This window comes from Stegodyphus dumicola, chromosome 8 (assembly GCF_044657685.1).
Source record: "Stegodyphus dumicola isolate Sdum_Otavi_A_Nest chromosome 8, ASM4465768v1".
Lineage (NCBI taxonomy): Eukaryota > Metazoa > Arthropoda > Arachnida > Araneae > Eresidae > Stegodyphus > Stegodyphus dumicola.
Window position 1 is genome coordinate 108,754,569 of NC_140775.1, and position 13,047 is coordinate 108,767,615.

The following is a 13,047-nucleotide window of genomic DNA, read 5'->3' on the forward strand; positions in this document are numbered from 1 at the left end:
TACCAGAATTTAGATCAAAGTATATATTTACCTTTGATGTTTCCAAAAATTTAAAATATGGGGTGCATGATCAACTGAAGTACATACAATTTTAGTCCATATTCGTCCAGGCAGCAGTAGAGCCCCCATCATCACTGTTCTTCGATTCACTATCCAAACTTTCATAAAAATCAGTTATTTTAGATTCACTTTTATATCCATTTATACCAAAATTAGAATACAAGTCACTCTTTGTCTCTGACCCCTTAATATACACAATATTAAAATATATATTTTATCACAGACCATAAACTAGGTGCATTCAATTACTGACTGAACTAAACATTACAAAATAAGTATTTGGGTAGTGCTACATCAAGTTTAAAATGAACCAACTATCTAAAATTACATTAACCCCATTGAGAGACAAATAAAATATACCAAAGAATACCATTTAATTTGGTTTAACTGTGGATACTCATGCATGACCGAACATTTTATTTTCACATTTATGTTGCTATAACAATAATAAGGTACTGCGTGGCATTTGTCGAAGACAGGTCGTGACGTTCTGGAGATGGCAAATTCTACAATGACACATGAAATCAATGACGTCTCTCAAACGTCAGTGTATGTCAAGGGGTTAAAAATAGCTTGGTACTGCCATTTGGTTTGTAAAATAATTAATAAATAATTTTTCCTGGTATGAGAAATTGATTGTTTTTTATTATTTTTTTTTTTTTTTTATTTTAGTCCGAAAATATGATGGACATGAGAAGTAGAGGGTAATTTTGATGGGAATGAGAAGAAAAGGGTCAATGGCTTGCTCATCATCATTTTGAATTTCTTAATTTTTATTTAAAATTTCCGAAAGTTGTTCAACTTTGGCCTTTCCAGTTAAACCTATTTTTATTTTCCTCAGTTGACCAGTCCCCTTTTAATCAGAATAGGAGGCACTGATTCGCTATCTAAATTCCTTTTATATTTCTCTTCACGTTCAGCATCAGGCTGTGACTGTGTGTTTTCAAGAAATATTGGTTCATCAGAGCACACTTTGTTTTATCATTTTTTTCCCACAGGTGTGAAAGACAAAAGATTTAAAGTTCCAAAGCATAATTACAGTAGTTTTTGAACTCGTCAATAAATTTTAATCTCTAATTATTACACTTCACACATCAGAGTCCTAAAGTCTATATGCTTTTGATTCATCAGAATATCCATTAAAAATACATTCTATAGATTGAATATCAAATTTGCCTGTTAAAAATTAGCTGTTTATTTTGCAGAAATGCTTTCTGACCAAATTTCAGAAATGAGAGACTGTTGGCACTCAACCAAGCATCACTTCTTAAATTTTTTTGAGTTGTATCTGAAGCTTTTCTCAGGCAGCAATTTTGATTTTCATTAACAAATTTAATAACTTCAGCCCAGAATTTACAAACCTGATTGGATCGTAATAATGAATATTATGCCTTTAAAGTATAATTTTCTTTCTATCATTCACTATTCTAAGTAAGAAGTATAAGAAGATGTGTTTCCATGTTTTATTTTCATGTTATTAAGAAATTTATTAAATTCTGCCCCTAAATATTCTGGCTCATTATTTATTTGGAAAATTTGGATTTTGGAATTCAGTTTATTTTCAACAGATGCTATTAAAATTTTAAAAAGCTTTTTTATATTTTATTCTTAACTTTTAGAAAATAAACATAGACATATTGAAATTAATTGCCAATAAAAGCCACAAAGTAAAAAGATTCACCTGTCAATTCTTATATTTTCATAAATCAGAATGAATAAGATTTAAGAATTCAATACTTCTACAATTAGATTCTTTGGAACAGGGTGTTGCACTCCCGAATGCATATCTAACAGGTAGAACGGCAATCATTTTGAGCAAAAGATAGTGCGTATGGAGAGGCCTCCAACCATATTATTTAACTGGTAAGTTTTCTGAGAAATTCATTTAACATCTTAACTCTTTGCAGTTGCAAGATTAACAAATTCTTTCTTCCCAGATATGTTCAATATCTGTCAGTTGCAGTTTTGTAGTGTGAGCTATGTTTGTTTGCGTCCACTGCAGTGCATAACTGGAATGCAAGCTGAGTTCATTGATGACAACAGAAAGATTAAATGGTGTGCCGAGAAAAGTTCTGGGTTTTACTTTACTGACAAAAACATCCTATTCCGGAACATTTCCATTATAAGTCATCACTGAAAGTGTTAAATGGCTGAATCTTGCATGCCATTGATCTATTTCTTTAGCAATTGGCACAAATTCAAATATTGGCACACGTAATAAGAGCCCATTTTTGCATTTAGAGAGAATTATTTCATTGTTATAATTAGTAATTTGAGCACATTTTTTTTTTTTTTTTGGAAAGTACAGAAGAATTATTTGCATTTTTTCAGACACTGAAATTATTTTTTCAAATCAGATATGCATAATACATTTTCCAATTGATTAAATTTACTTTTAGAGTCTATATGAACTTAAACAGCTCCTTTTCTAGTAGCACTGACTACTTTGTCAGCAGATAATAATTTAGCATAAATGTATCTACCTCAGAAATCTCTTGTAATTTTTTTTTTAAACAACACATGTGATGTTGCACCACTATCAATGAGATAACATATATTGAACAAATACTTGTGCATTATTTTATGCTCTATGGAATTTCATCGATTTTCTTCAGATGAGGCAAACTTTCGAGGGCATTCTGGTTGCTAATTACTTTTCAGGCTCTTGATTAGAAGATACATAGTGATTCAGATATCACAGTTCTTTGTTTTTACAAGCAGTGGCTTCCTCCAGCAGATTAAATTTCGGTGTCTCTGGAAAGAGCAGTTCATTGTGGGATTGGATGGCAATCTGGAAGTTTTCATAAGGATCTGGTTTGCTATACAAATACAAATAATAAGGCTGCAAATATAGGGCCTTATTATTTCATATGATGCAAATGAGGACCTTATTATTTGATATAATGCAAATAATAGTTTATAATACAAATAATATTTGATATATACAAATAATATTTGATATAATACAAATAATAAGGCTGCAAATGGTTTATAATATTGGTAGAATATTAAAAATCATTTGTGTTGATCATTATTTTTTTTTAGTTTGTCAATAACTTCTTTTGTGACAAACACGTAAAAATCATACCAATGATCACCCCCTTTTTTTTAAGAATTGTGCCCTTTCTAAGGTGCTTTTTTGATTTGTAAATATAATACAATATAATTCATAGTTCGTGAGATGTTGAACAAGAAGCATGTTAAAAGACAACACTTTACACTTCTTGCTGACTAGCAAAACTTATTATTGATACAAAAGGATTGTACTTGTGACAGGACAGGTAAATTATGTGCATGTGTTACTGTAATGTGCTGTGGGTTGCCAAAACATATTTTCATTTCTATTGATTTTATGTCAGGAAAAGTTGCTTTTTAAGAGATTAGAAAAATAGGATGTGTTTATAAGGATTTTTTTAATCATATGCAAGACTCTACATGTGTAAGTGTTCAGCATTTCAGAAGCTGACAACATAAAATTTAGTTTTAGGTATAATAAGGACATTTAAAAGATTTCTGTGCATATAAATATTCAAATCCAGATTCATATGAAAAATTTGAAAATAATTTAAATATGAACGTAAATAAGATAAAAAACAATCAGGTAATGTATTAACTTTAATTTGAAGAATCCCTTAATTCTGTTTTTAATTTGGTCATTTCCTCTTTCTGTCTTAAAAACAGTAAATACTTATAGTAAATCTCTCAAAATTTTCTCATTTAAAAATAATTCTCCTCGCATATTCTTAGATAATGCTGGTGACACAGATGCTTACATAATGCTTCAGCCAATAATAAATTTAAAATCGGGAACTAAAACTTTTAGCAGTCTAGAGATCAAGTTGAACGCTGCTTAAATCATTCTGAACTGGGTTATCATTTTTGACGCATCACATTTATCCTCTTCTTTTTTTTTTTTTTTTTTTTAAGTGTTGTGAGAGCTTGTTGCTGCTCATTTGTTCTTCAAATACCTTTAAAAAAAAAAAAAAAAAAAAAAAAAAAAAAAAGGATAAAATTTTTTTTAAAATAAATTTTCAAATAAGCAAGTGTTGTGAGAGCTTGTTGCTGCTCATTTGTTCTTCAAATACCTTGCTTATTTGAAAATTTATTTAAAAAAAAATGGGCACGTGTAGCACATAGATCATTAGAGATATTTGTCTTCAATAAAAGCATTGTTTTGCAAATTACAATTAGTTTTTTTTTCCATCTTATAAGTTCTTTTTATTTTACATATTTTTGTCTTTCCTTCAAAGAGAAAAGAGGGGTTATTGAGAGAGAGAAAAGCATTAAAAAATTACATATACTAAATATTCTAATATGGAAAATTTTTAAATAAATAATAATTTTTTAATAATTGCCAAATACAGATGTTGAGTATTTATATTTTTGGAAATAAATGCAGCTATTTAAAATTCTATTGAAATTTCCTTCAGTCTAATTTGAAAAGGGTCCTTGTTATCCATTATCCAAGTATTTATCATGTTTCTATAAGGAAGGCTATCGAACTTCTGTCATTTTTGTTAATTATAAAAAATTTACAAAACCGATCCAATAATCCCAAAAAATGCATAACATTCTGATTTTCATATTTTTATTGTATTTTTTAAAATTGTAAATGCTACAACTTCCAAAATTATGGGTTTATTCTTATTTATATCTCATTTTAATTCTTCATTTTATGCTAATTGAAGACTTTAAAATCACTGTAGAAATTGGGTATATCATCTTTAACATTTCATCATTGTTTGAATAGTTATTTGAAAGGCTGCATCTGCTTCAAGTTCTTCATAAATTTGATTTCATCATCAAGCGTCTACATCATTATTAAAAATATATGTGGTACATAGTTGAGACTAAGGCAATTCTGGATTTTAGATCATCAGTTTAAATCAGGTGAGATTACATTAGAAATTATAAAATTAAAAGTATGAAATAGCTTTTTATGGAAATAATGAAACATTTATGACCTTGAGAATGAAAATTTACAAATAAAGCTCAATATTTATTTGCTGCAGGACAGAAGAGAAACATGCCAAAGTAAAACATAAAACTAGGCAAAGCAACAACCTTGTGTTTGGCATAGATTTTAGTCAAGACCGTATCAATTTTTAGGGCAAACAGGTACAGGTCCTTCTTCATCAGGAGCAAAGAAATTTGCAGTGAAGGGGTTTCCTATGAATGATTTGAGTGATTGATCTCTTGAATGGTTTTGCAGCTGTTCGAGAAATTTAGCATAGATTTTAAAAAGGTTACTATATATATGCATTTCAGCATGTACAGCATTCCAATATCAATTGGCTGAATGATGGATATACAATCTGGAGTAAAAAGAAGATGGATGTTTTAGCAAAATGTTAAATGAAGTATGAGCCAAACTATTGTGTATAATTTGGAAAGTTAAATTTTTGCATCATCAGGTAAACAAACTGATTTCAAATGTTGGTGAGCATCAGGTATGAAATGGTATTCAAACTAAACCATTAATTAATGATTATATCATCCATACTCTTTTATATGGATGATGAAAGACAGGGAAACCTTTTACTGCCTTAGGTTGTATACTTTTTCTGATTTCAAAAAGTTTATATTTCTGCATTCTTGCAGCATTTATGCCTGCCAGAATCTTATTTTCACTTTGGAAACTTTGATTCCAGTTAGCCTTTTCTGAATAGGTTGCTAAAATATTTTGAGACACATATTGTCCAAAATGTTATTCCAGAAAAGAGCTGTGTCTTCATCATTATAAGTTTGTTCTGGAAAGAATTTTTTGCTATTAATGAGTCTGCTGAATCCATCTGAAAATTGTTCAGCTGCTTCAGTGTTAGCTGAAGCTTGTTTGCCTAAAATTTTTAATTGACTTGCACCATTGCGATTTTTTTACTTTGGCTAACCAAGCCTGTTGAATATGTACTCTTAGTTTTTTACGTGCATTTCTTCATGAAACATTCTGGCTTGAGCCATTAGACCCATCAATGGTATACTCTGGCTGCGATGCTGTATTTCTCATTCAATTGTCACTTTGTTGTAATTATCACTTTTAGCATAACAGGTGATTTTTCTGTTATTCATTTAAGTAGTGTCACACTCTTAAAAAAATAAAAATTGTTTTTTCTCTTTCAATGCTGTACTTCTCACATAATTGAGATAGATAAGCTTTTACCCATTTTTTGCTTGATTGACATTGAAAAAAAGCTTTCACTTTGCAGATCCTGGTACAGCTCTAGAATTAGAAACACTTTTCAACAGAATGAAAAATTCAAACTTTTATTTTGATAAGATTGCTATAATAATAATAGCCTGCAAGCATTAATAAGCTGAATTGAATAACAAAATTAAGAAAGAGCACAGTTTGCTCTATTAACTCAACTTGAATTCAGTGAAATATAATTCTCCCTTCCCTGCTGATCCCTTTCTGAATGCCAGCAAAAGAAAACCTCTTTGGCAGGACCCCACTCGAAACAAATAAATTTTAGGGCTTCACTTACATAATAAGTGTCCTCTTCAGCAGGACCCCACTCTAAACAAATACATTTTAGGGCTTTACTTAAACAGTAAATATCAGTCAGAAAAATATCACCCCTTCCCCAAACCACTCAAAATTCAAGATAGTGGTAATGGCCATTGTCAGTACATCAATCAATGTATTTTCGTTGGACTTGGTGTGATTCCCTAATCAGCAGGTGTTTGTGACATGAAAGGATCTCAATTAGCCAAGAGAAAAGTAATTTTTACGACACACCTAGGCAAAGGTGTGTCGTAATAATTTTTGCCTTGAGTGTTATATTTTCCATTTCTAAACTGTGTAAGAAAAAGAAAAATTCTCAAACAAAAAGTGTTGATGGTCCTCATGGTTTAAAGGTTCTATTAGATGGCTCGATGGTTCAAATTTTGGATTTTTGGATTCACTCAAATGCACATATATATACATATATATGTGTGCATGGAGGTGAACCCAAAAATATACACATATACATATGTGTATAATGTGGAGAGAATTTCTTTGAATTTAAGACTTTTCCCTTTTGCTATTTACATATCATTAAAAATGTAAAAATGAGTGTCTCTTAGAATATAGAGCATTTGATAGTTCAAATGTTTCCTAATTACTGATGACTGGGAAATAATAAACTTTTCTAAATTACTGATTTGTATGCAAATACTATTATTAGTAAATCAGAAGGATTTATAAAATAATTACTGAATGTAATTTAGCGTTTGTTTTTATTCATTTTAATTTCTTAAAATTTAAATATTTTTCTCTATTGCTTTGACTGAAATTAAGCATTGCATCTTAGAATTGATGACATCCTAGATTCAAAGAAATGTGGTGTGTATTGAGATGCTGTTATTTCATGAATAAAATTATTTCTTATCTTTAATTAGTCTTATTTAGTCTTAGTTTAAATTTAGTTGAATTTGATGGTGGCAGACCTAATTTATATGCACCAAACTTTTAAATTTTGTATTAAAAAATAAAAGAATTTAAGGAATAAATTTATGTTTTTACTTATTTAAAATTAATCTGAAAATTTGTATTCAGGAATAAAAGGGCTTAAGAAACAAATATATATTTTCACTGTGATTGATTCTTCTAAAATTTTTCTAAATATTTAAAATTAAAACAATTTAAAGAAATAAATTTGCAATTTCATTCTGTACTATTAGTCTGAAAATTTTCTTGAGAATTTTGAGTTGTAATTATGTAGAAGAATGCTAGTTATTGGATTTTAATTGTTTTCTTTTTCAGTTACTGGAAATTTATTGGGGAAAAGATCCATTTGAAGTAGAAGATATAATGTTTGAACTTTATAAAAAATCTCTTGTACAGATGCAGACAAATGCTCCTGAAGCATTTTCATACTGTGTTACTGATATCTATATCGAAATCTTATTAGAAGATTCCTCTCCAGAAACTGTAAGTTCTTATGTTTTATTATTGTACAGATTTGAGCATATTAAAATAAAAAATTCCTACTTTAGTGTTTATCTTTTCCTTTCAGATTAAGACATGTCACAAAAAACTTGTAAATAATTATTTAGAGTTATGTCGGCAAGCAGATGGAGAATATAATTTTACCAAATTGCCTCATGATGATTATATTCATTACTACCTCGGATATCACATGTTTAATGCTGAAGAATATGAGTTATTAGAGAAGGTATATCTTGATCTCGGATTTGTTGAGCAGAAATTAAAACTTACAGATCCAAGAGACCTTTTAGCTGATTATCAACATTATAGGAAATGTTTTAGAAATGTAAGTTTGTGAGAGTCTTTTTGTATAATATTTATTTAAAGTTGTAAGCATGTTATTACTTTTCTGCTTTTTTTCTTTATTACCCTCTTTTCCCTTTTGTTTGCATTTAAAAAATTTAACACTCTGTATTTGTCATAATCTAATGCAAGTATATGCATACAATTCATGGAATATAAAGATTGTATGCTTAACTTAATGGCTTGACTTCTCTCTCTCTCTCTCACCTTTATCTTGACCATGTCAGTAACATTGTATTTACAACTGCAAGCTGCATTGATGAATCTGTTTTTAAAAATTTCATGAACTGTATTTCTTTCATATATGTTTAGCAAATATATGAGCTTAAATTTTATAGAACATTTAAAGTAATTTATTGCTTGAAAACCCAAGTCCTATTTTCCTGAAATACCATCCTTTAAACAGCCACCATTCTTCTGTAGAAATTCAATATGTAGTGGAAGTTGCTGGTTTTAAAAATGCCAATTTGGCATTTTTAAGGAAGCCAAATACCAGATTTTTTTTAAAAATTAAATAGGTTACATGATAAATTGTATATTATCTGCAGTGGTATGTGGATTTATTGCATGCATTATGTAATTTTTGTTTAGTTTATTACAAAAAGATAAAAATGTTTATAAAATTGTGATGCTAAAATGTATTTGATTTTGTATTGGCAATATTTCTGTGTTTCTTTATATTCATGAACTTTGTATTTCAGGAGGATGAGTTAATAAGGTTTGAATCCTTTGTTGAGAGAAATTTTAACAAAATATGTAATAATGAAAATACTCAAGAACTTCTAGCAAATGACATTGTTCAACTGGCACTTTTTGAACCTTCTGATTCCATTGTTTATAAGAAAGCTAAAAAATTAGTTGGTCAGTTAAAAGATAAAGTATGTTTTGAATGGTGGTATGTAATATTCTTTATTCATTTGCTTTTTCATTTCAGTAATATTCCTGTAATTAGTGCTCATAATGAAATTTTTCTGCATTCATTTCCATTTGTAATACTTATTTAAAAACAGTTCTTGCTGGCTTATTTTTCTGCAACAGGAATTTTATTTAATAATGGAATATATTCATAATAGACTCATAATACTGTTTACAGAATATTTCAGTGTTATATTTTATTTATTTATTTAAAATTTTTTTAAAGTAGGTAAATCAGTTTGTCTGAAATATTGATATTTATTATTAATTAATGAAAAAATATGTTCCCAACTAGCATGTATCCTCGCTAAAAAAATTAAAGCTTAAATGTGTTTTTTGTTTGAATATTTAATGCAGAGAAATGTTAAAGAAAATTCCCTTTATCTTTTATCAGTTGAATATGCTTTAAGCTTCAAGTCCATCATTTTATTTTTAGTCTAAATATTTTGCTTCATATAGTTCTGTGGTATTGGTATGAAATTTTCTTTTACTCTTGCTTTAGTTTTAATTCTAAAATCATTTATGAAATAGATAATTTTTTTTTTATTTTTCCCTGTTCCTGATGCTGTGAAAAATGATTTGACTGATTAATTTTATGGTAAAAGCTCAGAGTACGCTGCTTAAACCAAATCGCGAAGGTAGAGCTAAATGACATCAATAATTGTTTAGGACTAAATTGTGATGTCACAATGTATTCTTCAATTTACACTATGTGCATTTACTATTTTCTACTGAAAATAACAATAATCTGTGTTTATTAGAATTGTAAATGTTTATTATTGTAAATTAAAATTAAATTATTTATTTTAATTTACATTTTAACAATTAAGCTTTCATTTTACTAAAAATGAGTACAATAATCTGTTTGTTTTAAATTAACATGGTAGAATAAATAATCCAGCCCCACCATTTATTGAAACAGTAAACTACAAGTCTTGCTTATACTTGTGTTTCAGATAGCTTGAATATTTTCAAAGGTTTTTAAGCTTTGGAATTAATATAAGCAAGGAAATTTTATTAATTTAAATTTCCATTATAGAACTCTTTAATTCTACCATTTTCACAAATGAGTTTATTGCTAAAAAATTTCTTATCTTCTATTAAGTAGGCAATATTCATTATAATATAACAATATTTAAGAGATGAATGTATTAATGAAAAAAAAAAAAAGATAATTTTCTACAGCAAATAAACATCACACATAGCTTTTGTTTCACTACTTCTTAGATTCCTAAATAACGTTATATTGTTCTTGTGCATATTAGTATTCCATACATCAATAATTGGCAGATATCTAATTTCTCACAATAAGGAGAATGAGATAGGAAAATAAAAACCACAAATTTATAATAATAAGCAGTGTTTCAAGTTGAAAATATATAATCATGTTCAATTATAATAGCAAACACAGTGTAATTATTTTAATACATAGTGCTTGCCACTGGTGTTGCACTCAATAAGTAATTTTTCCATTATTATTTTAATAATGCAAAAGTTACTCATCGAACGCTAGTTTGTGATTTTTGCGACTTAAAATTTGACTTCAAGACCGCCAAACTATTGAAATTTATCATATGTCAACAAATATTATCAACATATCAAAAAGGAAACATGAAATCTAATTTAAAACCCGAAAATAATGATTAAAAATACAGTTTACAGTTAATACAATAACAGAAGTGAAAAATACAAAAATGATACATTGCACATAATATACGATTATAATACTGTTTTTCTCTCTGTGTATGCAGCAATCTGTTTTCCCTTAAAAACATTAGAGAATTGAACAAACTCAGCATCACACATAACTTTGCGCACAGCTTCACCACGAAGCACCAGCCATAATCATGACACAACTAGAACAGTTTCAACTTCAACATACACTCTAATGCAGTGATGCCGAACCTATGGCGTGCATGCCACAGTTGGCACACAGAGACTTATTAGCCAGCACGTGACTAAAATATTACTTTCTTAATCAGTAATCACAATAAAATGATACTATGTAATTTAAATAAGTGTTTTAGTCTGTTCTTGAACGTTTCACTTACTTATCGTGTAATGCCACTGGCATAGAGCATAAGCCTAGATATAAGATTTTCATATATTGCCATAGAAAAGATATACTTATTTATTGACCCAATGTATCATGTTTCAATTTTTTGGGCCAATCATATTACTTGTTACATGCCAAAGAATACAAAGTTGAAGCAGCTAATGCTTTCTAAACAAATTCAAATTTATTGCAGACTGCTTGTGAGTTTCAATACTTTCATTGTTAAATAAATTCCAGTTTTCCATTCTAAGCATTTTGAGGTAATTTATGAATAAGTCTAATTTAATATCTTGAACTGAATGGCATGAGGCCATTCCATTTTAGGTGCATGGCCCCAAAAGGGTTCGCCACCACTGCTTTAATGTAATGAAAAGAGGGTTCCTGTTTTCAAACTTTCTTTAAAAAAGGTCAATTTAAAATAACAGATAGCAAACGGAATCACAGAACAAATGACTGAGAGAAAAATATTCCACATTGATTCGAATTCTAAAAAAAAGTAACATTTTCAGAAAAATTACTCAAGGACCAAAATTTAGCTACCATAACAATGTCATTATCTAATAACGAAATTGCTAAATTTGATGTGCTTCCCATATTTCACTTTAGCCAATAATAATAATAAAAAAAAAACTTACCTGCAGTCCTTGGCTTTGACCGAATATATCTGTGTTCAGATCTTCGAAGAGCAAACTGATTTCCTCTTTCAAGTAATAATACCTTTATCCTTCGACCTCTAGGTAACTGAACACTTTCCAGCAAACAAAAAGTCAAAATGATCTGTGAAAAACATTTGCTTTAGTTATTTCTAAAAATGACCCCCGTGATTTCAACCAACCTGTAACAGTTTTTCTAGTTATTCTTAACTAAGATCATATAAAATCATTCCTGCCCTAACCAGCTACATATATGTAATTTACAAAACCACACGTACTCAATTTACTCTTTGTAAACCCCAAAATATCTTTGACCAGGCCTTGTAATTCAATTTTTACGTTCGCCTTGCATAACTCTACACAACTGCTCAAAACCATGTATATTTTTCTTTCGCTCAACATATTTCATATTCGTTTCACAAGTAGCATATTTATCTGATCTTGTAATCAATATTTTCTCCACTCAACCATGCTTTTTTTCACTTCAAATATGAAGCTCCAGTTGGCAAAAATTCAGCTTTTCATCTATACTCTATACTGTGGAAATCAACATCAGACGTATTCATTAAAGAATCTTTAAGTCAAAGAATTTTTTCCTTTGTTTTGAGCTGTTATGGTTATAAATTTTCAATCATTTATTCAGTATTTTCAATCGTTTGGTAAATCTTAACATCACAATTTGAGAGCTAATTCCTTGTGTTAAATGTTAACAATAGCACAAAACACACAGTAAAGTAGATTTATAATAAAAATATCTCGCTTAAAAATATTTTAAATTTAACATTTCAACTTAGTTAAAATATAATTTAAATTTTCTTCAAATATGAAGTTAGCGCGTAGCTAGCTATTGTTTGAAAGAGGCATATAAAATATTATGTCTTTTCTCAATATTTCTGTTTGAATGTTAAACTGAATTATTTAAATAAAAGAAATTTAAATAATTCCATATTTGATTAAAGTGAAGTGTACTTCTAATTTATCACTAAAAACAGCATTGTACATTATTTACACTACCTGCTCTTTGTCTTTGGAAAAAAAAAAAAAAAAAAAAAAACTTTTAGTACTTTGTTGGATTACCTTTCTTTCAAATT

The 13,047-nt window shown here is 28.7% G+C and overlaps 1 protein-coding gene across 4 annotated transcripts in view; it reads left to right on the forward strand.

The window, feature by feature from the left end:
• LOC118202361 (apoptotic protease-activating factor 1-like) overlaps positions 1-13,047 on the forward strand; it is a 311,048-nt gene that overhangs the window by 93,623 nt on the left and 204,378 nt on the right. For all 4 annotated transcript variants that reach the window (XM_085822252.1, XM_085822253.1, XM_085822254.1 and 1 more), the window contains exons 3-5: positions 7,805-7,972; positions 8,058-8,315; positions 9,034-9,227. In XM_085822252.1, the coding sequence (XP_085678378.1) occupies positions 7,805-7,972; positions 8,058-8,315; positions 9,034-9,227 (620 nt within the window). The remainder of the gene's footprint in view (positions 1-7,804; positions 7,973-8,057; positions 8,316-9,033; positions 9,228-13,047) is intronic.